The sequence below is a fragment of the Camellia sinensis genome, chromosome 11 (genome assembly GCF_055761805.1).
Source record: "Camellia sinensis isolate YWXY chromosome 11, ASM5576180v1, whole genome shotgun sequence".
Classification (NCBI taxonomy): Eukaryota; Viridiplantae; Streptophyta; class Magnoliopsida; order Ericales; family Theaceae; genus Camellia; species Camellia sinensis.
Genome location: NC_138971.1, coordinates 132,916,931 through 132,944,513, shown reverse-complemented (window position 1 = coordinate 132,944,513; position 27,583 = coordinate 132,916,931). Strand labels below are relative to the sequence as shown.

At 42.9% G+C, this 27,583-nt stretch overlaps 1 protein-coding gene across 1 annotated transcript; it reads left to right on the top strand.

The window, feature by feature from the left end:
- Positions 1 to 1,185: 1,185 nt before the first annotated feature.
- LOC114260645 (GATA transcription factor 9) lies at positions 1,186 to 4,037 on the top strand. The gene is made up of 2 exons (XM_028200796.2): positions 1,186 to 1,699; positions 2,994 to 4,037. Exons 1-2 carry the CDS (start codon positions 1,373 to 1,375, stop codon positions 3,714 to 3,716), a joined length of 1,050 nt encoding a protein of 349 aa, XP_028056597.2. The 5' UTR covers positions 1,186 to 1,372; the 3' UTR covers positions 3,717 to 4,037.
- Positions 4,038 to 27,583: the final 23,546 nt, after the last annotated feature.

Genomic DNA, 27,583 nt, shown 5'->3' with positions numbered 1-27,583 from the left:
TTCTTCACTCCCACGAGCACTTTCACAATAAATTGTTATACTATCAAAAACGATTTATTAAAACAAAATTGAACACTCTTTTGTTATATAACGAAAGATGATTGTTATATATATATATATATATATATTTGTTTTTTTTAATTCTTTTCTTATCACTACAGTGACAAGATATTATTTATTTTTATTAATTTTTTAATAATTATTTTTATATAAAAAATTGATCATAAATATCTAGATAAACGGTGATGCAAAATGGTGATGGATAACAATTCTTGCAACAAAATATAACCATCATATCATTATGAATATTGATATACACCACAAGATCTTTTTTTTTGTTTTTATCATATTGTATCACTGAATCCATGATAAAATATTATTTTCTATTATTAATCACCTAATAATTATATAAAATACAAAACCAATCATAAATAACTATATAGACTCGTGATACAAGAGAGTAACAAAAAAAAAAAAATTTGATGACATATTATATTCATTTATCATTATTATTATTATTATTTTAACTAATCCAATGTCCATGATCATAACATCTCATATAGTAAAAGGAAAATGAGTGGGAGCTTTAATTAGAGCTACCACTAGTGATGTGGCAATGGTTCTCATCCACTGCCACAGTTTGTATTGTGTCTGTTTGTTTTTTTTTTTTTTGCTTTGTCACGTCATTAGTGATGAATTTAGAGTTATTAAATTAGTAGTCTCTAGCACTACTGATAATAAAATTTGAAAGAATTAGCTTAACCAGTAAAAGTTTGATGGTAAAATTTAAAATTTTGAATTCGAACCAGCCTACTAAGTCATTGAAGATTTATTTAATTATTAATTTTAAAATTTTAAAATTAATCGGAATACGTGCAATCTGACTAATACACCCAATTAAAAATAAATAAAATATGATAGAGTAAAATTCTCCATTTGCCCGTAAAAGGACAGAAATGGTAAAGCACACTCATCAACTCTCACTACCCGATAAAGGACACCAAAGTAACTTCTCCAACAAATTTCTCTCCTTTTTTTTATTACATGAACATAGAATTATGACACTTTATTTTCACTTTAATGAAATTCAAAAAGAAAAAAAAAAGATATATAAATATAAAATTTATAACTTTTTTTAAAGCCAAATTTGTCCTCATCAAAATCCTTCATTTTAGCTGTCCGCATGTCCCTTTGATACGCAAATAAAACCTCACCCTCACTCTTCTCTCCACCTCTCTCTCTCCTCCAAAACATTTTACTAGTAAATTCCCACCACACTTTCTCTCTCTCCAAACACTCTTCAACGCTCACTCTCCTCCTTCCAACCCCTCTTATTCTGCCTAAAAAATTCATTAAAAAAAAAAATAACGCCATGGAAAATCCAGAGTTCTTCCAAGGAGGATACTACAACACCCAATTTACACCCGAAAAGCGACATTCCGATACGAAAACTGGTGGCGGTGGCGGTGGCGGTGGTGGCGGCGACCATTTCATCATCGATGACCTCCTAAATTACCCCAATGACGATGCGGTGGTTGCGGACGGTGGCGTGTTTGACACCTTCACCGGAACCTCAACCGAGTCCTCCACCGTCACGGTGGTTGACAGCTGCAACTCCTCATTTTCTGGCGGATTTCCCGGCGATATGGGTTGCCGGAGCTTGGTTGACCCTCACTTCTCTAACGACCTCTGCGTCCCGGTATTTGTTTACATTTTTACATGTGTTCATGCAAAAATATAAATAAATAAAAATAATAATTAGAGCTAAATTCAGCATAATATAAAGATTTCTTTACTTCAAAAATAAATTATTTAATATATGAATATTAAATCTTTGAAAATGATAAGTGTTATGTTCACAGAAATAAAATACAAAAAAATTGCATAAAATGTGCCCTGTGTAATTTGAATTTATTTTGAGTGTCATTTAAAATAAATTCCTGTAATATAAGGCATTCTCTGTGCATTTTTTTTTCATATTTTAATTTTATGCACATAATATTTTTTTGTTTTGATATCCTTTATTCAGTTTTGATAATGATAATATCTGTTTTTTTCCCCCCTTATTCTTTAAAGTTCTTTTTGCATGAAAATTGATGGAAGAATCACCTTTAAATGACTTTTGGCTTCTTTTGGAAACAGAAACTGGCTCTTTCACTGTTTGGTTCCTCAGAAAATGAAAGAAAAAAACAAAATAAAAATGCAGTTTTTGAGCCTCATGGGTCCCATGTTGATATAAAGAAAATAAATTCAAAACTTTTCATTCAAGTAGCGAAGCTGTATACTAGCTTGGTCTAGTTGAGAGGAGGCTGTTATTAAAATTCTACAAAATTTGAATTACACAAACGAAAACAATTAAAAAAAAAAAAGGGTCAAATTATGCAGCGGTTAACTTGTGTAATTTTTTTCTTTTATAATTTTATATGATTTTATCTGTTAAATTTTTATTTTGTAAATAAGTACTCTTAAAATACTTAGAGTTTAAAATTATTGTAAATCCTTAATTTTGAAATTTAACCTTTTTGTTTTTTACATTGTAAATACTTATTTTTTTTTAATTTTATTGTATAATTTTTCACATTAGTTGAAATTGTACAAAAATCAATAACAAAATAGTCTATTCAAAAGCAAATAAATTGTTTCAAATTGAGCGTTAACTCCTCAATTACTTTGAGAATGGTAAACTATTTTATTCATTGATTTCAATACAATTAAAAACACATTATCAGTTGAATTAAATTTAAACAAAATTAAAAACTCAAGAATAAAATACAATCAAAATTATTATTATTATATTTTTTTGAACGAGATACAATCAAAATTACGAGCACTAAATTTATACAATAAGCAAATTATAGAGATTAGAACTGTAATTTTTAATATATGTATATTAACAACCAAATAGATATTGGAATATTGCTTTGAAGAGAAGAAATTTAAATATATAGGCTTTTATTGAGATAATGTTGTGTTTTTGTTTTGGTGTTTGACAGTATGACGATTTAGCTGAGCTAGAGTGGCTATCGAATTTCGTTGAAGAATCATTTTCGACCGAGGACTTGCAGAAGCTGCAGCTAATATCGGGAATGAAAGCCCGAACCGACACTGAAAACTGCGAATTCCAGCCCGAATCAAACCAAAACAACCCAATATTCCGTCCAGAAGGGTCAGTACCGGGCAAAGCCCGCAGCAAGCGGTCACGTGCCGCCCCGTGCAACTGGACGTCTCGCCTTCTTGTTCTCTCTCCGACCACCACCATGGCCTCACCGGCCTCATCCGAGCCTGACACGGAGACGAGTGACGGCAAAAAGACAGTGAAAGCGGCAGTGAAGAAGCAAGAAGGAGGAGACAATCCGGTCCCCATGGCTAGCGGTGGCGATGGAAGGAAGTGTTTGCATTGTGCCACTGATAAGACCCCACAGTGGCGGACCGGGCCTATGGGCCCGAAAACACTTTGCAATGCTTGTGGGGTACGGTATAAGTCGGGCCGGCTTGTGCCTGAGTATCGGCCTGCAGCAAGCCCGACATTCATGCTGACGAAACACTCGAACTCGCACCGAAAAGTGCTGGAGCTCCGGAGGCAGAAAGAGATGCAGAGGGCCCAACAAAATCAACAGCAGTACGTTCATCATCAGAACATGATGTTTGATGCATCGAACGGAGACGATTACCTGATCCATCAGCATATGGGGCCCGATTTTCGGCAGCTGATCTAGCACGGGCTGGACTAGGGTAATCGGGTGAGGCTTCGAGGCTTAGTGGGCGAAATTCTTTAGAGAATTTCATAATTTTCTAATTTCCTAGAATTATGCTCTCCTAACTTTCAAATTTTGTAGTTTTTGTTTTCACAAATTTGTTGCCAAAAAAGAATCAAAAAAAGAAAAAAGGGGAGTTTGTGCCCTCAAGGAGTTTCTCATTTTTTTAATAGAAAAAAAACAAGTTAAGATTAGGGAGTTTAGACTCTTTAATGTTTTTTTTGCCAAAATTTGGCAAATTCTTGAACAATTTTTTTCCCTAATTCAGATAAATTTTATTCATTGCTGGGTTTCATTTAATTTTCTTTTGTTTTTGCAATGATAATTGAGAATTATATCAAATCCATAAGAAAAACTGTACTTATTACATTAAATTAATTAATACATGTCCACTTTCAATTTAGAAAAGAGCCAATTCTAGCTACCATGTGCTACATTTTGTTACATAATTTTTTTTTAGGTGACAGGAAAATGCTTTTAGTACTTTGTTTGGTTTATTTCAATTTTTTTAAAATTGAATTTTTTTATTTTTTGTTTTCACTGAATGTTTTTTAATATTTTAAGCAAAATTTTTAGTTTTCAAATACACCTAATATGAACACACTTAAAAAGTATCATATTTGTGAAAAAATTCTTTAAGAAATTCATTAAATGCTAAAAATACAAAAACTCAGTACATTTTGATTTTATTATGTATTTATTGATTTTTAAAAATATTTTTTAACAAATATTTTACTTTTTAAACATTTTGGTTAACATATTAAAAAAATTCACTAAAAACAAAAAAAAAATATGAAAAGCAAAAAACTCAACTTTCAAAAAATCAATCAAGCACGTCAAATTCTCTCTGTACACATCACTCTTTATCCTTTTCTATACATTTTTCATAAAATTAAAAAAGTCAATTAAAATAACGAATTCCTTAACGAGATGTTAATGAATTTGCAATATTATGTTTTACTTAATACACAATCCATCATACCTAAAAGACCCTCATCTTCTTCCTTCTTTAAATCCTCATCCCCAACCCCAACCCCAACCCCAACCAACCACTACCTACGCTGTCAGTGTTAGTGCAGGAACCAGCTCCTCCTCTCAGCATTACTATTTAAATTTGGTGTGACAATTAATTAGAATAGTTAACGTAACACTCTCTCACATGTGTGGGTGAAAATCTGACCACACTGTCTGCTTAGTAATCAGCTGGAGAGCACAGGCAGAATGGATGGCTTCAGTAACCTGTAACAGAAAGAAAAGGCTCCGGCGGTGGTTCTTCCACCCGGGGGCACTCCGACGATCAAGTCAGTATATCTCTCAAAGATAATCAAGTGCGAAACTTAATACTCAAAACATAAATTGCATACCTTAGACCCACGGGGTGCCTCTCTTTTATAATATACTCAATCTAAGTCCTACTAGAAGTATGACTTTTATGAACTCCAATTTAGTGCTTACTTTGGACTCTTTAAGAGATAAAGATAAACTCCCTAAGAGCTTTATCCTTATCTTGGTTAAGTCCCATCTTCGTCTTAGGACTCTTGTCCTTTATTCGTTTATCTCGGATTCCGATATCTTCGGAGTTAACCTCGACCTCGCTGAGATCATCTCGGCGTCACGACCAGGACACGTGGCACCTTGGCTGACACGTCGGCGTCACCCAATCCCAACCCCAACCAACCACTACCTACACTGTCAGTGTTAGTGCAGGAACCAGCTCCTCTCCTCAGCATTACTATTTAAATTTGGTGTGACAATTAATTAGAATAGTTAACGTAACACTCTCTCACATATTTTTTTAATCATAAATCAATTATATCACTTATATATTATTAGATTTAGAAAGTAAACTTATATATCATTTTCCTTGAAAAAAATTAGAATTACTTATTGCATTTGGTAAATAAAAAAATTTTAAAAAAAATTAAGCTTTTAACTTATTTGTTTTTTCAACTCAAAATAAAATTTAAAACATAACTTGTTTGAAGTTGACTTGTCTTGTTTGATTTGTACATAAAAGAGTAGGTTATTTGGTAAGGATCCTACTTGCGAGTCCCCATGGAAGAAAAAAAGTTAGGGTAAAAATGCATGAATGAACTCATGGTAAAGAAATGGAACACATTATTGATTTTGCTTAGACTCGAAACTTTGATTCCTTAATTGCAAACCAAGCCTAGTTTGACTCTATTAATTATTAATTTCTTCAACCATAGTCTAATAATTAAAAGTTAGAAATATTAGTGTAGTGATTAGAATTTACTGAGGTGTATGTTTTAGACACCGACCTATGTTATTGGGATAAAAAGTAAAAAATAAAAAATTATGAATTGTCATTAATATCTCTGTAATTAAAAATACAAAACAATTATTAAATAATATGTTATCATTCCAAATAATAATTATTTAAATACTAAGAGTAGAAAGTTAACAAATTATGAATATTTATGAGAGATTAATAAGATACTCTACTATAAATAAACAAATTATGTACATGTATGAAAAATTTTATTCTTATATAAAATTTATACCAAAAATTTGACAGAAATGATGTAACAATGGCTTTATTTTTAATAAATTTATTTTTAATAGTGTTTTATTTTAAAGTAAAATGTTCACAATGAACCACATCACTATGTATGAAAATTATGTATCAATTATACTCAATACAATATTTCTATTTTAAAAATCAGGATTCAACCATATATTGAGAAAATAAAATCAAATTGTGTAATTTAATCTGAATCAGATTGATTTGTGATTTTTTTTTTTTTTTTTTTTTTTTTTTTTTTTGGGCGGTGTGCGTGTGTGAAATACCATACATATGACGCCACAAGTCACAACATGCATTGTCAATTCCCATCATTCAAGATGCTACAAAGCCCCATTGATAAGCATTGTGTATCGCTTTCATTTGAATTGCAAGAAGTAGTGCCACTCACACCACAAAATACCATCGATCAAACCTATATTTAGTAATTGAAATTTGTATTACTAATTTGTTTTTGTTTTTTTAGGTAAATTCTATTTTTATTCTCAATTTTCACCTGAATTTTATTTTATTTTTTATCTTTTAATTGTAACAATTAAGTTTTCAAAATAATAATAATAATAATAATAATAATGATAATAATAATAATAATAAGATCCTCAAACTTTAGTCTTCTCATCAGTTCATCATTTAAAATTCAAGTGAAAGTTATAAAAATGAGTAGACTAAAATAAAATTTAAGTGAAATTCGGAGGATAAAATGTATAATTTGTTACTAAAATAAAACGGTAGTGCTACGTAGCTCAAAACCCGTGGCTCGAAACCCGGCTCGACACCAAAACGACGTCGTTTTGGTGCCGATTTTTTTTTTTTTTTTCCTTTTTTCCGTCTCTTTGTTGCAGAACGAAGAAGGAGATGAAGAAGAAGGGAGAAGGAGAAGAAGGGAGAAGAGAAGGGAGGAGGAGGAGGAGGAGGAGGAGGAGGAGGAGGAGGGAGGGGAGGGGGCCATAAAAATCTGCTGGAGGAGGAGGTGGGGCGAGGCGGTGGCGGAGCTTCCACCTGGGACGATCGGCGAGGAGCAAAGGTGCTGCGACGACGGCGGCGACGGTCTGAAGCTGCGACGATTCGCGGCGAGGCGACGGCGGTGGTGCTGCGCGACAATCTCCTCCCTCCGTTTTTCCTCTCCCTTCTCTCCCTTCTTTTTCTCCTCTCTCTCTTTCGAGCCAATTCGAGCCTCCCTTGTCAAGCTACAGCTCATTTCCGAAAATAAAATTCCTATAATGTCCTTTGAATGTGCTTGGTTAGGACCTATAATGTCCTTTGAATGTGCTTAGTTAGGACTTTCAGTCTAAATTGGAAAACATTGAAATGAATGTATCATTTCAAAAATTTTGCTCAGAAACATAAGTTCAAGTATAATTGTTACAATTAGAAAATTAATAACCAAAGTAAAATTTGGATAATTTTTTTGAAAAGTATCATTTACTCTTGTTTTATTTATTTATTTATTATAAAGGATGGTCATGCATATTCTACTTATCGAATAATTTCTCAATTATATGCCTCTTGGTATTTTGTCATTGTTTTGTACTACTCACTATTTGCATATTTATGATTGGTTTCATTGCCTAGAAATGATTATTAAAAAAGTAATCAAAGAAGTAATACCTTATGATATATTCGATAATATAAAATAGTGAGGAAAACAATAACTGACCATATATAATCCTTAACCTAAAATAAGATAAACTAAATAGATATTTGTACGGGGAGCAAATATTCCGGCAAGTCCGTACTCCTTTCTTTCAAGCTCCTGCCTGTCTGATCGACTTGCGAGCACAACGGCGGTGAGCTACTCGGCGGTGTGTGGCCGGAATACCCTTCTGATGATCAAGTTAGACACACACAGGGATAGAGAGAGAGAGAGAGGATTAAGTGTTTAGTATAAATCTCACCAAATGTTCATCTGCCTCAGCGTGGGGGCGCAGACTAGCGTGGGAGGTACAGACTCGCTTATATACCTTCTGCGCCCCAAATCTACTCCCATTAGTCTCTCGACACGTGGTGCTGCTATCCCATCTGTCAGCACAAATCTAGCTGAATATCACCTAACTGTCAGCCCACACCACTGGGAGCTCGGCAGCCGGGCTACAGCATCTCGGCTGTTAACGGCCGTACTGCGCAGCTAGCTAGAGCGCTCTGCTCGCCAAGCTCAATGACGACCGAGCTCGGTTGCATTCCGGCTTAGCCGAGCTCGGGATAAGTCATGCTGGTTAGCCGTCGGCCTTCCTGCCGAGCTAACCCAAGAACCGTGGAACCCAGTGAGGCAGCGGACATCTCGGCCGAACCTCACTTGACCACTAGTACGACATCAATTATGCAACTATGCCATTACCGAGCAACTATGCCATTACCGAGCAACTATGCCATTACTGAGCGAAAATCCTTTCTGGATGGGCCCAGGCTGCAACGGCCCAAATGTGTTCGGCCCTCACCGCGGCCCAATCCAAATCATAAATCTCCCTCTCAATTGCCTCTTAATTCCATCCGTGTAAGTGTGACTGGGATTACCTGTTCTGTCCGGGATAACTCTTCCTCGGTTCACAGTCTGCTAGACGGTGACCGGGCTAGTTGACATACCTGTCTTCAAACTTGCCTGGTCGACGCCTCGACTTGCCATCCTGTCTCTTCAGTACTGACGCCGCCGTCAATAGGGACATGTGTCGCTCGCTCATTGGCCTCGAGTAGCCAACCGTCTCTTCACATTCAAATTTTTGGCGGTCTTCCTTCTATATACACGCCATTTCCTCTTCATTTCATTCTTATTGTTCCTTCTCCATTCCAAGCGTTCCAGAGCTCCTGTGCCTCTTGCAAGCCTCGTTCCTGCCTTTCCTTGCATTTGTGTTCGAGGAGGAAGCTCCTGCCCTTTAACTGGTAAGTCCTTCGAGCCTCCTTTTTGCTATTTTCATTTGGTATTTCACATATTAGGGCAAAAAATCCGTAGGTTTTAGGACATAACCCTCCCAAAACCCACACTTGCCCCTGTTCTCTTCATTGTTCTTCAATCCTAGTGATGAACACACGAAGAACTGGAGCAGGCCGCGCTCCAGGTCGCCTTTTCATCCAAAGAACAATTAGACCGAGCAATTTACAAGTTTGCCAAAACCTTAGTAGAAACCAAGGTAGTCAGAGGACTTGGTCGCTCGACCGGGCTAACAACTGGTCTGCTTGAGCGACCGAGCTCCTTGGTTTGCCTTCGCGACTGAGGTGGTCTGGCACTCTTCATGACCGAGCTAAAGTCAAGCTCATTTTGCTCGACCGCGCTTCCACTTACACTTGCCATCATTTTCCTGCAAAGTCCAAGGAGACCACTGACCAATTATCGAGGCTCTCAAAGACCGAGCAGCCATTAAACACCAGTCTGTGCCAAACCACCTCAGCCGAGCTAAACCAGCCGGCTACACATGGGGCGCTTCCGCTTCCTTGTTGATACTCCGGCTGCCTTGGCCACGTTCCGGGAAGAGTACGGTATCCCGGCCGACGTCCACCTAGAGCTCGGAGAAATTGAGACAATCCCTTGGGGCAGATTAGACCAGTGCCCCTTTACCGTGCTATCCATCATTGAAGGAGGCCTCCGCTTCCCGGTCAACCCACTAATGACTGAATTCTTGTGCCGCACCGAGCTAGCATTCACTCAAGTCTTAACCAACACTTACCGAATAATCAACGGGGTCCACGAGTTGAACAACCGGCTAGGAACCAACTTAGGTTTAGCCGAGATATTCCGTCAATACACCCTTGGGCACACGGGCGACGGCCTTGCCTATTACTTAAAAATTCGGCCGGGCAAAGAAAAAATAGTGACCGGCACCCCAGACAAGGACTTACACGACGACGACTTTTTCTGGGTGTTTGGCAACTATGAAATGGCTGACGTACCGGGCTGGTTTATTAGTAAGAACTTCGGCGAGACATATAAGCCGTGCTAACTGCTCGGTCAATTTATTTTTCTTCACTATTCTGTACTTGACACTTTTCTTCTTTCCTTTGCAGCGATCAAGCCTTGCAAGCCAACTACTACTACCCCAACGAAGCAGCCATCAGGATCGTGCTCCGTTACCGCAACCGAGATTGTAATAAGCTCCTTGGCTACACTCCAACATATCGGTATTCAGCTCCGCGCCGGAGTAAAGTCACTGACTTTCTTCGCGGTCCATCTCCGCCGCCAGATCCCACACTGCCAGACGTCTCCTTCATTCGTTTAACCGAAGCAGAAGAAATGGCCAAGAGGAGCCGCATTAAGAACTTGATCATTGCCACCTCGTCTGAGATCCCGAGCATTCCAGCCTGCTCTCCGACTGCCGGTCAATCTAGCAGGACCGTGATTGCATTGGCTTCTCCCGCCGTCGGGCAAGCCAACAGAGACTCCCGCCGGGTTGGCAAAAGGCCTCATGCAGACCCTTCTGCCGAGCTAGTAACCGAGCTCAACACCGAGCAGCCTGTCGTCACCGTCGACCCAACACCGGCATGGAGGCCCCAGCTCAAACACAGGGACAAGGAGATCCCGACAACAGCTTCCGTTAAGGGCGACAAAGAGCATCTTCTCGCCTTTGCCCTCACCAAGGCCCTTCTCTTACCAAGCGACGTGGTCGGCAGCGACCATGTTCCAGACACCCGGTTGGTGAAGTCATCGGTCAAATCCATGACTAGGGTAAGAATCTCAAACTTGTGCTCAAAATTTCACCAAGTGTTTGTTCGGTTTTCTTTCTGATCAATCTCTCTTCTTGCAGGCCATCCAGAAGCAGCACTTGGTCATGGAGCGCATTCACCGGCTTCGGCAGAAGGCAACTGACTCTGCTAGCCAAGTTCAAAGACTCCAAGCCGAGCTCGGGAGAGCCCAGTCTTCATTGTAAATGGCGAACTCCGACAACTCTCGGTTTCTCGGCCAATTTGGCTCTACCGAGAAGGAGAGAGACGCGCTTCGGGCCAAGCTAGATACGCTGAAACAATCACGGGAGGAGGATCTGAAGGGTTCAAGCAATGCCAAATTCCTTGAGGTCGAGGAGAGTTACACAAAGCAGGTCCGTGCCACCCAAGACATTTTCTTCAAGGCTGGGTGGAAGTCTGCTTGTGAACATCTCGGCCAGGGACAGGGGACCGACGTGTTCGCCACTCCTCCAGCTGCCTCCCTACCGAGCTATCTCGTGCCCTACGCCAACGACGTCTTCGCCGCGTTGCAGGCTAAGGCCGAGGAAGAAGGCGACGAGGAAACCGAGGAAAATGTGGAGGGGGAAAATCACATAGTTCAGCCCAGCCAAACGGAGACCGGTGTCCAAGACCAAACACCAACGGTCAACCTGGAGGCAGCCGAGGACAAATTCACTGACCTTTCCCCCCTAGCTTAGTTTTCTTGTCTTCTTTCTTCCTTTTTTGTTCACACATGTAATCGGGCTATCCGCCCCTCCTCTTGTAATTACTTTTCACATCAATGAAAAAACTCCATTTTCTTCAAGTGTTTGTACGTTCTTCATTCTAGATAACGTTAGCTGTCAAAATACCTCGACAAGACTAACTATTTTATCTAACTTATCTAACCGGAAAAGACATCACGGTTTCCAGCATAAAGTTGAGTAAATCATCAACCGCGTTAACCAGAGTAAAATATCTCGGTTAAAATCACATTTTTGAACAAATCATCAACGAAATTAACCGGAGTAAAACATCTCAATTTTGAATCGCAAATTTGAGCAAAACATCAACTCATTCAACCGGAGTTAACATCTTGGTTGAGAGTCTCAGAGTTGAGCAAAACATCAACTCATTCAACCGGAGTTAATATCTCGGTTGAGAATCTCAGAGTTGAGCAAAACATCAACTCATTCAACCAGAGTTAACATCTCGGTTGAGAATCTAAAAGTTGAGCAAAACATCAACTCATTCAACCGGAGTTAACATCTCAGTTGAGAATCTAAAGTTGAACAAAACATCAACTTATTCAACCGAAGTAAGACATCAAGGTTGAGAATCTCAGGTGATCAGATCATCAACTCAATGAACTGGAGTAAATCATCTCGGTGTTAATCTCAAAATCAACCGGAGTAAAACATCTCGGTTGTGAATCTCAGAGTTGAGCAAAACATCAACTTAAGACATCACGGTCAAGAATCTCAGTTGATCAGATCATCGACTCAATGAACCAGAGTAAATCATCTCGGTTTTAATCTCAAAATCAACCGGAGTAAAACATCTCGATTGTGAATCTCAAAATTGAAAGGCAACAATCAGAATGCTAAGGCAAATATGAGACACTTCTATATATTGACAAAAAGAAAATTACATTTTGAAATGTAGGGCAAAAAATTTCTTTGCACAAAAAGAAAACAAAAGCTAAAAATAGTACAGTTTGAGGTTGGCCGCATTCCATGGCCGGGGTATTCATCTGCCTTCCAGGTCCTCCGAGTGGTATGCCCCCTTGCCCCCCAGACCGATTATCTTGTAGGGTCCTTCCCAGTTTTTCCCTAGTTTGCCTTCACCTGACACCAGGGTATTGCCCATGACCTTCCTCAAGACCCAGTCACCTACTTTGAACGGTCTGGGGTGCATCGTTTTGTTGTATTTCCTTGAGAACTCTTGTTGGTAGGCGGCCACATGGATGAGAGCCTTTTCTCGGCGTTCTTCCACGAGGTCCAATTCCAGGACAATGGCTTTGGCGTTCAACTCGAGCTCAAAACTTTCACTTTTGAGAGTGGGCATTCCAACTTCCAAATGTATGACCATCTCTATGCCATATGCCAAAGCAAAAGGTGTTTCCCCGGTAGATCATCACGGGGTTGTTTGGTATGCCCAAAGGACGTTGGGGAGTTCCTCAGCCCATTTTCCCTTGGCTTTCTCAAGCCTCTTCTTCAACCCATTAAGGATGGTCTTGTTTGATACTTCGGCTTGACCATTAGATTGTGGGTAAGCCGAGGTAGATTTGTAGAATTCAATCTTCAAGTCTTCACAAAATCCTCTAAATAGGCAACTGTCAAATTGGGTGCCGTTATCAGAGATCAGAATTTTTGGGACGCTAAACCGCGTTACCACATTCTGCCAAACAAACTGCTTAACGTCTTTCTCTTTGATTGTTGCCAAAGGCTCTGCTTCAACCCATTTGGTGAAGTAATCTGTGGCCGCGATGAAGAACTTCCAATTGCCTGGTGCAGTTGGGAGTGGCCCCACTATATCGAGCCCCCACATTGCAAAGGGCCAAGGGCTGGTGAGGGAAAGAAGTTCTCTGGCCAGTTGGTGAATTTGGTGGGCAAACTTTTGGCACTTTTCACACTTGCAAATATACTTCTGCGCGTCGGCTTGCATGCACGGCCACCAGTAGCCTTGCGAAATAGCTCGGTAGGCCAAAGATTTGCCTCCTATGTGATTGCCACAGATGCCTTCGTGAATTTCGTACAGGAAGGCGTCCACGCTGCTCGGGTGCACACACTTTAGATAAGGACCGGTAAAAGACTTCTTGTATAAAGCACCTGACAGAGAGAGCCAAAACCGCTCTGACTTCACCCGGACTTTATGTGTTTCCTTCTTCTCGGCTGGAAGGGTTCGGTCTCTGAGAAAGAGGATAATAGGGTCCATCCATGAAGGACCTAGCTCGGCTCAGAGTACCTCTGTCTGCCCGGTTTCCTCAATGTTGGGCCGCGAAAGGAATTCAATCAGGAGAGGGTTGGGAGATGTGCTATTGACCATGGAAGCAAGGTCGGCCAATTCATCTGCTCGACCGTTTTCTTCTCGGCCAATCTGTTGGACCCTTATTGCCTGGAATCGCTTGATGTGGTCTCTGACCAGAGCCTGATACTTCATCATTTTGTTATCCTTTGCTTCGTAAACTCCAGAAACTTGGTTAACCACAAGCTGGGAATCACTGTAAACCATTAGCTCGGATGCGTGCATTTGAAGCGCGCTCTTGAAGCCAACCAAAAACACTTCGTACTCAGTCTCATTGTTTGAGGCAGGGAATCCGAGGGTGATAGAATGTTCAATAGTCAGCCCATCTGGCGAAATCAGAACTATACCTAGCCCGGCACCATGACGGTTCGAGGCTCCATCGACAAAAAGTTTTCACATTTCGCCAACAAAGAGCTTCTAACAGTATGAGGGGTCCTGAGAGGCTTAAAGGTTGATGGGATCACAGTTGTTCGGCTGTTCGGCTTCAAGTTTTGTGCTGAGCGGTTCCACTTCAGCCCCCCTCGGCGATTCGGCGCCGGACTCAACAAGTTGATCCATAATGCCTAAGTCCATAGTCGAATCGCCGGGTTGCAGTATTATGCCGGCTGCAGGCTCTGTGCTGAGCGGTTCCACTTCTTCCCCCCTTGGTGATGCGGTACCGAATGGAGCAGGTTGGTCGGTGATACCCAACTCCGTCATCGCATCGCCGAGCTGTGGTATTGTACTAACCGAAGGTTCTTCGGCGAGGCGCGCAAGTTCCGCGTCGTCGTCATTGCCTAGCTGTGTTATTGCGGTCTGGCCTGTATTCACCTCCTCATCTGCTGCGGTAATATCCACTGGGCATACCGGATGAGTTCCAGGTGAGAATTCAGCAATGAAGTCGGCCAATGTCTGAGCTTTTATGGCAGTTCGTGGCTGGAATTTGACGTCGAATTTTTCCAATTCAACTGCCCACTTGAGGATTCGACCGGAGAAGTCCGCCCGTTCGAACAAAGCTTTGAGGGAGAACTCGGTCAAAACAATGATTGTATGGGCATGGAAGTAGTGCGTCAATTTCCTGGAGGCTATCATCAATGCCAATGCAAGTTTTTCCAGCGGCAAGTATCTCGACTCTACCGGTAGTAAGGTTTTGCTGACGTAGAAGATAGGGAGATGCTTGATTCCTTCCGACCGGACAAGCACCGCACTGACCGCATGCTGTGAAACGGCCAGATAAAGGTAAAGCTCTTCGCCGGGCTTCGGTGTTACCAATAGTGGCGCTGAAGATAGATACTCCTTGAGCGCGGCCAAAGCCCGGTCACACTCTTCATTCCAAGAGAACTTTGATTTCAAAGCTTGAAAGAAAGGGCGGCAGCGATCTGATGACCGGTTTATGAATCGGTTAAACGCAGCGGCTATACCGGCCAGATGCTGCACGTCCTTAGCCGAGCTAGGCTACTTTAACTCTTGTACGACTCAGATTTGTACGGGGTCTGCCTCGATGCCTCGGTTTGTGACTACGAAGCCTAAGAATTTTCCGGATCCCATGCCAAAGACACACTTAGACGCATTCAAGCGTAGCTTGTGTTGTTTGAGAATGGCGAACATCTCGGCCAAGTCGGACAAGTGGTCTGCTTGATGTCGGCTCTTAACCACCATATCATCAATATAAGCCTCCATTGTCCGACCTAGCAGAGGAGCGAACATTTTGGTCACCATCCTTTGGAAAGTTGCCCCGGCGTTCTTCAAACCAAAAGGCATGACTCGGTAGCAAAAGAGTCCCCTCGGTGTAGTGAATGAGGTGATCTCGCGGTTGGGGCCATGCATGGCAATCTGATGATAACCGTGGTAGGCATCCAAGAAATTGAGCCTGTTATGTCCAGCCGTTAAGTCCTCGAGTTGGTCTATTCTGGGCAGTGAAAAGCTGTCTTTAGGGAAAGCTCGGTTGACGGTCTTATAGTCAACACAAACTTGCCACTTTCCATTCTTCTTTGGTACAACAACTGTGTTTGAAATCCACCGAGGGTAGTGCACTTCCTGAATAGCTCGTGTCTCAAGCAAGTTCTTCACTTCTTTTGCAACTACCTCGGCGTGATACAGCGCCGATCGCCTTGTTCGCTGAATGACCGGCTTGGCTCCTGGGAAGACGTTTAGGTGATGGCAAATAAAACTCGGATCGAGGCCGGGCATGTCATGAGGCAACCATGCGAAGACTTCGATATTGGCCATCAAAAACTCAACCATCTCGGTCCTTTCTTGTGCGGTAAGGCTTGAGCCGAGCAAGAAGAACCTATTTGGACTCTCTGTATCAATTCGCACTTCGACCAATTCTTCGACGGCTTTGTCCTCGGCCCTAGTGCCACATTATCAAGGACTCTGCGGTCTTATGGTCCCTCTATCATTTGGACGAAGCCTTTGGCAGCTCGACTCCCGTTGACTGTCATGAAGCATTGCTTCGACATGACTTGATCGCCCCAAATCTCCTCAATTGCCCCCGTAGCCAAGGGAAATCTCATCACCTGATGGAAAGTCGACGCTACGGCTTGCATAGCATGAAGCCATCCCCTTCCAAGGATCAGGTTATAAGTAGATGGCACCTGCAACACCCAGAACTCTACTTGCTTAACCACGGATCCCGCTTTGACTGGTAGGATAATTTTTCCCAAAGGCCACTCCGGTTGCGAGTTAAAACCAACCAGCGGCGAAGTTGACGGAGTCAATTCTGTATCTCGGAGTTTGAGCTGCTTGAATGCGTCGTAATATATGATCTCGACCGAGCTTCCCTAGTCGATCAAGATGCCCTTGACATCGAATTCCTTGACACGGAGAGTGACCACCAAGGCATCATTGCGCGGTGTCTGAACGCGCTCTAAGTCTCTTATAGAGAAATTGATCACGTCCTTCTCTTCGGTCCTCCCCCTCTTGATCGTGGGCTGGACCGACAAAACTTCCCTCATGTGTTCTGCCTTCTTGATCATACCTCGGAGCTCGCATACACGAGCCGGCTCCACTATGCCGTGGATGACATTAATCACTTCTTGAGGGGCGCCTCCATGTCACCCGGTGCACGCGGATCAACCGGGGCTTGATTTGCCTTCACGCCCCCGTCAATGTAAAGGTCCAGGTGTCCGGCTGCGACTAGCTCTTCCAAGTGTTGCCTCAAAGGCAAACAGTCCTCTGTCCAGTGGCCATGCTCCCGATGAAATGTGCAACGGTACCGCGGATTGAAACCCTTCTGTCCGTCGCCCAACTTAGCAGGAAATCGGACATAATCCTCGTCACGGATTTCATTAAGTATGCGATAAATTGGAATCTTAAAAACCGTGGTAATGCCTGTCCTGGCCTTCAACCTTCTGTTTGCATCAGCGACGTCATCCCGGGGGTAGTCATCTCGGTCATTTTGACGGCCCCTACCCCGATTTTTGCGATTTGAGCTACGATCTGATTCCTCTGCGCGATCATTTGAACGGTTTGCCGCATGTCCGACCGCGTGTACCTTTCCAGCCGACCTCTTGTCTATTGCTACCGGTGTTGCCTTCGCGGTAGATGCTGCCGCATCATCTTCTACTCGGATGTGTTCATTGATGCGCTGTATTAGCTGGCCCATGGATGTCGGCTGGTGCATCGTAAGCGAGTCCCGCAGTCTATGTCCGACCGGGAGACCACGCTTGTACTGAGTGATTACAAGGTTGACCAGGCAATCCAAGATCTCGTTGAAGGTTTTCCAGTATCTAGAGTTGTATGCCTTAAGCGTGTCGCTCAGCTCCATCTTGACACTGAGAAGGTGGTCAACTTCCTTTGGCGTCTTAGTGCTGGTTTTGAAGCACGTCATAAAGGCTTCCACCAACTGATGCCACCTTTCTATGCTCCCTTCCGGCAGCCTCTCAAACCATTTCAAGCCCAGCTCGCCCAAGCTTGACGGGAAGATAAGGCACATAAGGGCGTCATTTCGCCTATGTCCGGCCATGACCTGTCGGAAGTGGCTTACATGCATATAAGGATCGGTTTTTCCGTCGTAGAGCGTGAACTTTGGCTGGTGGAACCCTGCCGGAAGCGGTGTTGTTTCTACCTCTAGGGAGAAAGGGGTGGCACTCAGCCTTGCCAAGTCTATGTCTAGAAGGAGTGGCGCAGCTAGGCGGGGTGGAGGCATTCCGACCTCTGCACTGGTGTGAACTCTATAAGATAGCCGCTGGAACGCCGGCACCATATGAGCCTCCTGCCGGCGAGCCCGTTCCTTCAAGACTACCCGCAAATCCTCTGAACGAGCGGAATAAGAATACCTCAACATCGTCGCTGGTCATGAAGGTTGATAAGTGCTGTCTTGCGCGTTGGACCTCTGTACATGTGCGTCAGAATCTCCAACCTTATAACTTCTGGTGATTGAGATGGATGGAGTATGCCGCTGGCTCTGACTACATGAACGGCGGGGTTGGGTGCGCTCACTGTGGTCTCCCACTCTAGCTACACCCTTCCCTTTAACATGCCGCTTGAGATCCTCTAGCTCCGCCGCCATTCTCTGGATAATGGCGTCTTGGTCCCTTAGCTTGTGTTCCAGTCGTCTGGCGTGCGATTCTCTCCGCCGCCGATGACCGTCTGGACTCCGAGAATGACTAAAGCTTCTTCTACGCTTATCTCACGCGTCTCTTGAGTGTCCTCCTGGGGATGTCTCCAGGTCCGCCATTGGAGGAATGGCGGGATGTCCTTCTCTCCGTCTACCTGACTCTAGGGTAACTCCGTCGATGGTAGACAACGAAATCTCGTCGTTGTTCGCCATGGACGGCGATCAGATGAGTCTAGAAGACAAGGTTTTGTCTGTCAAGGTTCCCACAGGCGGCGCCAATTGTACGGGGATCAAATATTCCGGCAAGCCCGTACTCCTTTCTTCCAAGCTCCTGCCTGTCCGATCGACCTGCGAGCACAACGGCGGTGAGTTACTCGGCAGTGTGTGGCCGGAATACCCCTCCGACGATCAAGTTAGACACACACAGGGATAGAGAGAGAGAGAGAGAGAGGATTGAGTGTTTAGTCTAAATCTCACCAAATGTTCATCTGCCTCAGCGTAGGGGGCGCAGACTCGCTTATATACCTTCTATGCCCTAAATCTACTCCCATTAGTCTCTCGACACGTGGTGCTGCTATCCCATCTGTCAGTACAAATCTAGCTGAACATCACCTAACTGCCAGCCCACACCAATGGGAGCTCGGTAGCCGGGCTACAACATCTCGGCTGTCAACGGCCATGCTGCGCAGCTAGCCAGAGCGCTCCGCTCGCCAAGCTCAATGACGACCGAGCTCGGTTGCATTCCGGCTTAGCCGAGCTCGGGATAAGTCATGCTGGTTAGCCATCGGCCTTCCTGCCGAGCTAACGCAACAACCGTGCAACCCAATGAGGCAGCGGACATCTCGGCCGAACCTCACTTGACCGCTAGTACGACATCAATTATGCAACTATGCCATTATCGAGCAACTATGTCATTACCGAGCAAGTAGCTTGGTTTCACAACAACTGTGCCATTACCGAACGAAAATCCTTTCTGGATGGGCCCAGGCTGCAACGGCCCAAATGTGTTCGGCCCACAATTTGTCTGGCCCTTACTGCGGCCCAATCCAAATCATAAATCTCCCTCTCAATATTTAATAACAACAAAAAGATAGAGAGAATCTAATAACTATTTAGTTATGATGGAAACTATAAATAAAATAAACAGATTTTTATTTTATTTTTTAAAATTGTATTTTGTTTATACATGTGGGGGCATATTTTTGTGAATGACAACACGTGGCCAAGGTGGCACCGAAGTGCCAGCCGAGGTGCCACATGTCTTGGTCATGGCGCCGAGGTGATCTCGGCTAGGCCGAAGTTATCTACGGAGATACCGGAATCCGAGATGAATGGATAAGCTATAAGAGTCCTAGAATGGGGGAGGATCTCAGCCTCGATAAGGATAAAACTCTTAGGGAGTTTATCTTTATCTATTGGAGAGTTCAGGGTGAGCATTGAGCTAGAGTCCAAGAGAAGCTAGGCTTCTACAGAGATCAGGTTATTGCTGGCTATAAAGTAAGGTACTCTCGTGGGTCTAAGGTACGTTTTTGGTATTCTGGCTAGTGAGTTAAGCACTAATTGCTATCTGTGAGAGATAACCAAGTACTAACTTAATCGTCGGAGTGCCCTCGGGTGGACGAACCACCGCCAGAGTCTTATCTTTCTGTGACAGGTTGTTTGGGCGCAATCTATTCTGCCGGTGTTCTCCAGCTGAGTACCTGTTTGGCAGTGTGGTCAGAAATCAACACACATAATTTGGCGCCGTCTGTAGAAAAGAAAGAAAAATAGATGGCCAATGACGGACAGAAAAAGAAGATTGTGGACGACATTCTTACTGGAAGTGGTAAACGCATTGACCCTAATGTAGAGAAGGATAACTGCAACAAAGAACCTCGAGATAAGAATCTCGGAGATAAAGACGTCAGCTAGATGGGAGACGTACCAAAGAAGGCAGACTGAGGCGAGTATTATAACGAGAATGACCTGCAGGTATGGAAAGATAGATGCTTGAGGAGGGACGGCAAGATGAAGAGAATGGTGAACAAATTGGCAAACCTGCAATTGGTCGTCAGTTTTATGATGTAGAATAACGTCATGTAGCCACCGTTTTTGTTAATGGACACGCCGATTCCGGAAGCCAAGAACAATGCCTATAAAAGAGGGAAGAAAACAATTCCTGCAGTCCCTTAGCGTGACAGGACAAAGGAACATTCTCATCGGCCTTCATGGGAGGCCAGGCAGGGAGAGTCGATAAAAAGAGAGTCTCAGAAGACACATTGTACCAAAGAAGCCTACACCAAAGAACATTGGCATGTTCAAGGGAAGGAGCTTTGTTTTGACACGACTAATGGAGGGAGGTCCAAGAGGACTTATAACGACACTGGAAGTAGCGCGCCAAAAAGGATGAAATCCGTTAATAGCCGAGCTCCTGGGCAGACCAAGGAGGATTTGAGGGATTATCTCTAGAGGAAGCAACAAGATGCCGAGGTAACCTCTTCGGTCAAGCCAAGAACGCCGTTTTTGGTAGAATTGGACAAATTTGAGGCTCCGAAAAGGTTCCACATGTCAAGATTCCAAATATACAACGGTAAGTCTGACCCTAACTTTAATGTTGGCTTGTACCTGAACTCAATGGCACTGTACACTAGGAATGAGCCGTTACTTTTCAAGGTGTTCCCCTTATCCTTTGGGAAAATCGCATCAGACTGGTTTCACAAGTTGCCGAAAGGAACTGTGAAAAGCTGGGAAGACTTGGCTGAGATGTTCATGGCCAGGTTTGTGACAAACAAACTACAGTCGTTGAGGGTGGACTCCCTGATGGCTTTGAGAATTGGCAAGGATGAAAGCCTCAGGGCTTATGCCAAGAGGTATTATGAGGTATTTAACCGAAAACCAGAGTTCAACCAAGAGGTGGTGGTCGTGTCCTTTAAGAACGGCCTGAATGATGACTTTCTGCTTCAAAAATCACTAGCAAAGACACTGCCAAAAAGTATGGAGGAACTCATGGCCAGGATCGAGAAGCATGTGAGAGTCGAAGAAGACACGCTAAGGACAAAAGCGTCAAAACAAGAGAAGAGAAACGGCTCGCCGAAGCGAGGCCGAGGTAATGCTGGATACAACAAGTAAAAGATAGGACTCAGGGTTGCACAGGCAGTCATTACCGTATTCCGAATTTCGGTTTACAAAGTTTTGGAAAGAATCTGGAATCAGCCCTATTATAGAGCACTAGAGAAGATTCTTAGCGAATTTATAGGAAAAAGTCTGGGGAAGCGCTGCGCCTACCACAATAAGGATGGGCATTTGACTCAGGGGTGCAGAGCCCTAAAGGTACATCTGGAAGACCTGGTAAGACAAGGTCATTTAAGGGACCTAGCAGATGAGGCCAGGAGATAGAACGAGATATGTGGGGAAACTCAGAAGGTAAAACACTTACAGCATGTGTATCAGGTCTGGTAGAAAAGACCTAGGGCAGACGAGTGCTAGGGACCAATGGTGTCCTTTACTGAAGATGACCTAGAGATGGTACAGCATTCACAAAATGATGCCCTGGTAATATCCCTTAAGATTGGAGAGTGCCAGGTAAAACGCAATCTAATCGACGAGGGCAGCTCTTGTGACATCATGTATGTCAGATGTTACAAGGAGCTGGGCCTTCACCAAGATGATCTGGAGCAGTCCAATGGTCCAATGGTTGGGTTCAACGGAACGCCAACGTGGCCCTTGGGAGCAATAAGTATGGAGGTGCAGGCTAGCACCAAGAAGGTAAACGCAGAGTTCACAATAATTGACACCCCCTCCTCTTACAATGTTATCTTGGAAAGGCCATGGATGCATGCAATGGGGGTTGTTCCCTCCACACTGTACCAGCTGTTACGGTTCCCAACAGAGCATGGAATTGAAGAGGTTATAGGGGATCAGGTATAGGCAAAGAATTGCACCATGACAGCAATGAAATCCACCTGCAACATATGAGAAGTAGAGAAAGTAGAGATTGAGGACGAGGACATAGAGGTCCTGGAGGACATTGGCAAAGAACCGGCCGAGAAGAGTGAGGAAGCCCTGAAGAAGATGCTAGTCCAGCAAGGGAACGAAGAGCGTTTTTTTCTACTCGACTCAAGATTGGCCGAGAAGGAGGAAAGAGAGTTATAAGCCTTCTTATGAGCTAACATTGAGATGTTTGCCTGGACGCCATACGAGATGCCTGGCATTGACCCCGAGGTCACTTGCCATAGACTGAATGTAGACAGGTCGGCTAAACCTGTTATTCAACGAGCTAGAAGGCCGACCTTGATGCATGTTGAGGCAGTAGAAGAGGAATTGGATAAATTACTGGATGCCAGAGCCATTCGAGAAGTAAACTACCCAACATGGTTGTCAAACACAGTTGTTGTGAAGAAAAAAAAAGGGAAGTGGAGGGTCTATGTGGACTTCACTAGCCCAAATAAGGCTTGTCCCAAAGACATTTCCCACACTCCAAGATTGATAAAGTAATAGATGCCACTTTAGGGCATAGAAGGATGAGCTTCTTGGACGCTTACAGGGGGTACCATCAGATAGCCATGTACTCCCTCGATGAGGAGAAGACTACATTTATCACCCTAAAATGGTTATATTGTTACAGAGTGATGCCTTTCGGATTGAAAAATGCAGGAACAACTTACCAGAGATTGGTAACTAAGATGTTCAGACATCTAATAGGCAAAACAGTGGAGGTATACATTGATGACATAGTCGTGAAGACCAAAGAGCCTGAGGATCATCTAGCCAACCTGAAAGCAGTCTTTGATATCCTGAGGACATTTCGGCTCCGACTCAATGCGTCAAAGTGCGCATTTGGAGTTGGGTCAGGAAAGTTCCTGGGATACTTGGTTACCAGAATGAGCATTAAGGTGAGCCTAGATCAGATCAAGGCCATATTGGACTTAAAGAGCCCGACATCGGCAAAAGTGCAAATGTTGACTGGAAGGGCTACAGCCCTGAATAGGTTCATAAGCAAAAGTTCTGACAAATGCAAACATTTTTTTAGTTTAGTGAAGAAGGCCACAGATTTCTTGTGGACAGAAGAGTACGAAGTCGCCTTGGCCGACTTGAAGAAATATCTTACCACAGCTCCAGTACTCTCAAATCCAGTACTTGGAGAGGAGCTATTCTTATACTTGGCGGTTTCGAAGCATGCGGTAAGTGCAGTAATAATCAGAGAAGAGAATGGAGAATAAATGGCAGTATACTACGTGAGTAAAATCCAAGCGGATGCAGAGACCAAATACTTACCCTTAGAGAAACTGACATTGGCTTTAGTAATGGCTTCCAAGAAGCTGAATCATTACTTTCAAGCCTACAAGATTGTGGTATTAACTGAGCACTCTTTGAAGTCCCTGTTGCAATAAGGAGATTTGACATATAGGATAGCCAAATGGGCAGTGGTGCCAATACAACTTGGAATTTAGACCCAGAACAATAATCGAAGGCCAGGTTTTGGCCGACTTCGTGGCCGAGTTCACACTTGGCGCCATCCCACATCGGGCTCCGTTGAGTCGCGGTTTAGAATGTCTAGGTGAACAAGAAGAAACCCAGCTGGGGACAGCAGAACAGAAGAAAGAAGAGAAACTCAGGCCCAGCGATATTTACATCGGTGACTCCTTTCGCTTTTTGTTGATGGGAGTTCAAATCTTCAGGAAGCGGGAGCAGGAGTAGTACTAGTGTCACCAGATGGGCGAATGCTGAAACAATCTATTCGTTTAGGGTTTAAAGCCTCAAACAACGAAGCAGAATATGAAACACTGATCGTATGATTAAAGTTGGCAGCAGCTATGGAAGCCGACGAGGTGGTGGTCTTTTGAGACTCCCAGCTTATCGTCAACTAGGCAACAGACGAATACGTAGCATGAGATGAAAGAATGATGACCTATGTAAAGGAGGTTGTCAGACTGGTAGCCTTATTCCAGGATTGTCGATTACAACAAGTTAGCCGAAATGACAACAGCCATGCTGATGCCTTGGCTAACCTGGCTAGTGCAATAAAATCAAGAAAGGCAAGGACAATAATAGTTGACTATTTGTCAAGCCCAAGTGTAGAACCACTAAACACAAAGTATGAAGCAATATGTGTGGAGATGGGACCAAGTTGAATGGATGCGATAGTAGTGTTCCTTAGAGATGAGAAATTGCCAGATGATCACAAAGAAGCACACAAGACTAGACTGAAGTCAGCGAGGTTCAGTCTGATAGTAGAAGGACATCCCTACAGAAGGTCTTTTTTTGGTCCTCTTTTGAGATGTGTGCATTCTTCACAAGTTGAAGACTTCCTGTATGAAATACACGAATGAGTATGTGAAAGCCATGTAGAGGGCAGGTCACTTGCTCATAGGGCCATTACTTAGGGGTATTGGTGGTCCTATATGCAGAAGGATGCTGAAGCTTATGTCAGAAAGTGTGAGAAGTGTCAGAGGTTTGCATCTTTGATACATCAACCAGCAGCAAATTTAAACCCAGCGTCCAGCCCTTGGCCATTTGCCTAGTGGGGCATGGATCTTGTTGGACAACTACCTCAAGCGACTGGACAAAGAAAGTTCATACTGGTAGCAACAGATTACTTCACCAAGTGGGTAGAAACTGAACCCCTTGCAAAGATTCGGGACATTGATGTAAAGAACTTCATATGGAAGAACATCATCACCAGGTTCGAGATCCCAAGGGCAATAATAGCAGATAATGGTGCACAGTTTGATAGTAAACTAATTAAAAGCATCTGTGCAAAGTACAAAATCAAAAACTACTATTCCACTCCATGCTTCCCCCAAAGCAATGGTTAGGCAGAAGCATCCAACAAAACTATCTTGGATAGGATCAAGAAGAGGTTGGAAGTAGCTAAGGGAAAATGGGTGGAGGAATTGTCCAATGTACTCTGGGCATATCGGACTACGTCGAGGAGATCAACTGGGGAATCCTCATTTGCCATGGCTTATGGTACAGAAGCAGTTATTCCATTAGAAGTCGGTATCCCTGGGATCAGAACCTAGGGAGTAGAGAATGGGACTAACGAGGCATTATTGGCTTTAGATCTGGACCTACTGGAAGAAAGAAGGGAGAGAGCGACAATTCGGCTGAGGGCATACCAGCAGCAGCTCGCTAGGGCTTTTCAAGTTAGGGACCTCGCCCTGAGAAAGGTCGTTGGCAACAAGAAGGATCCCAGAGAGGGCAAGCTTGGCCTAAATTAGAAGGGACCTTATAGAATCATGTTGGTCGCCGGCAATGGGGCATATCGGCTCGAAGACAGTGAAGACAAAGAGTTGTTAAGACCTTGGAATACTTGCAACCTAAATTTTTTCTATCATTAGATTTTTCGTTTTTTAAAAGTTTTTTGTTATTAGCCGAAATAATAATAAAATTTTAGCTTGATTTTTAATTTCAAACTTGTGTAATACGACTGATCAGTCCCTTGGTGATGTTTTCAAGTGAAACATGACGAATAATTTAGACTTATTATATGGCAGAGTTGAATTATACTTTCATATAATAGAGTTGAACTAAGTTGGCGATGTTTCTAATTGAAACATGACGAATAACTTAGACTTATTATATGGCAGAGTTGAATTATACTTGCATATAATAGAGTTGAACTAAGTTGGGGATGTTTCTGATTGAAATATGACGAATAACTTAGGCTTATTATATGACAGAATTGAATTACACTTGCATATAATAGAGTTGAACTAAGTTGGCGATGTTTCTGATTGAAACATGACGAATAACTTACTCATTATATGATAAAGTTGAAATTATACTTACATATAATGGAGCTAAACTAAGTTAGATTAACCTGGACTTGCCATATCGGCAGAATGAAACTCAGATTGGAACTAAGTGCATTTGAGTAAGATTAACAGAGGAACCAAGGTCGAGAACCTTGGCTAGTCTCTATTTGAATCTAACTTCGGCAACAAGATCATAGCCATGCGCTTAATGAGAACCTAAGTGAAACTTAAGTTCACATTAGAGGGCAGAGAGCTGGAGAATAATAAATAAAGTTTAAAGTGCTTAGGGACTTGTTGAAATTTTATAGAAAAATTTACAAGTTAGAGTTGGCTTAACATTTGTTGAAATTTTCAGAAAAATTTACAAGTTGAAATTAAGCCGAGGTAATATTGCAAGAAGTACGTGCTTGCCAAGATGATCAGGTTACCAAACTTGGGGAGTATAGAAGACAATAAGTGAAATTGAAGTGGCAAGTTTAAAGACAACACTTGTGAAAATATTTTTACAATATTTTCAAGTGTTAAGCTAATGCCGAGGTAAACAATCAGAAGATGTTTCGGAGGTACTTTACCCCGAGGAGGCTGCACAGTTAAGGTGTACTTTGAAGACATAAAAAAATATTCTAAGTATGGAAATGGAAAACATACACAGGAGAAAGAAGACATTCAAATGTTTAGATGAAAGAAAGAGACATGCATTCAAAAGATAAAACTTGTTCGGAGTACAAAAAAAAAGAGAGGCACATCGAGCAAATTAAAAGCTAACATCATTCAAAGAACAAAGAGTACAAAGTACAGAAGTAAGAGCTTCTAGCTAGACTACTCGGCATCGGTGGCATGATGTGTCTCGGTCTCAAAAGACAACTGTGAAATCTTTTCGGCAGCCCTCTCAGTCTCAAGCTCGGCGTCAATTTCTTGCAGAGTTTGATCGAGGCTCCTCTCGGCGATAGGCACCTCGGATAAAGTCTTCTTAGGGGAGGCACTTTTTGAGACCTTGTCATCCTCATCCTGAGTCAAGTCCAGGACTTGCTCATTCAGAGTTGGAGACTTGGTCCCAACAGAACCCTTAGCATCGACTGCCACCTTGGTCTCTTCATCTTCCTCTTCTACTTCATCTTCTTTTTCTACTTCTTTCCCTCTAGCCTTAGCCTCAGATTGGCTTGAAGTAAGAGGGAATGGCACTACAAGTCGGCCTTTGTCGTGAAGTAGAGAATCGTCAGGGACAACCAACTCCTTCAGAGCAGCCATCCAACCAAGGGTGTAACCCTTGTTGCATGCTTGTTTGACTTGTTTTTTGAACTCCTCGCGGACGTCGGCTACCCCATCGGCATAAGCCTTCTCGTCCGCCGCTTTG

Excerpts from the sequence above, each read along its gene's own strand:
- LOC114260645 (XM_028200796.2), top strand. The coding sequence starts at position 1,373 with ATGGAAAATCCAGAGTTCTTCCAAGGAGGATACTACAACACCCAATTT. Across the intron at positions 1,700-2,993 it reads CTAACGACCTCTGCGTCCCG|TATGACGATTTAGCTGAGCT; the intron begins GTATTTGTTTAC and ends GGTGTTTGACAG.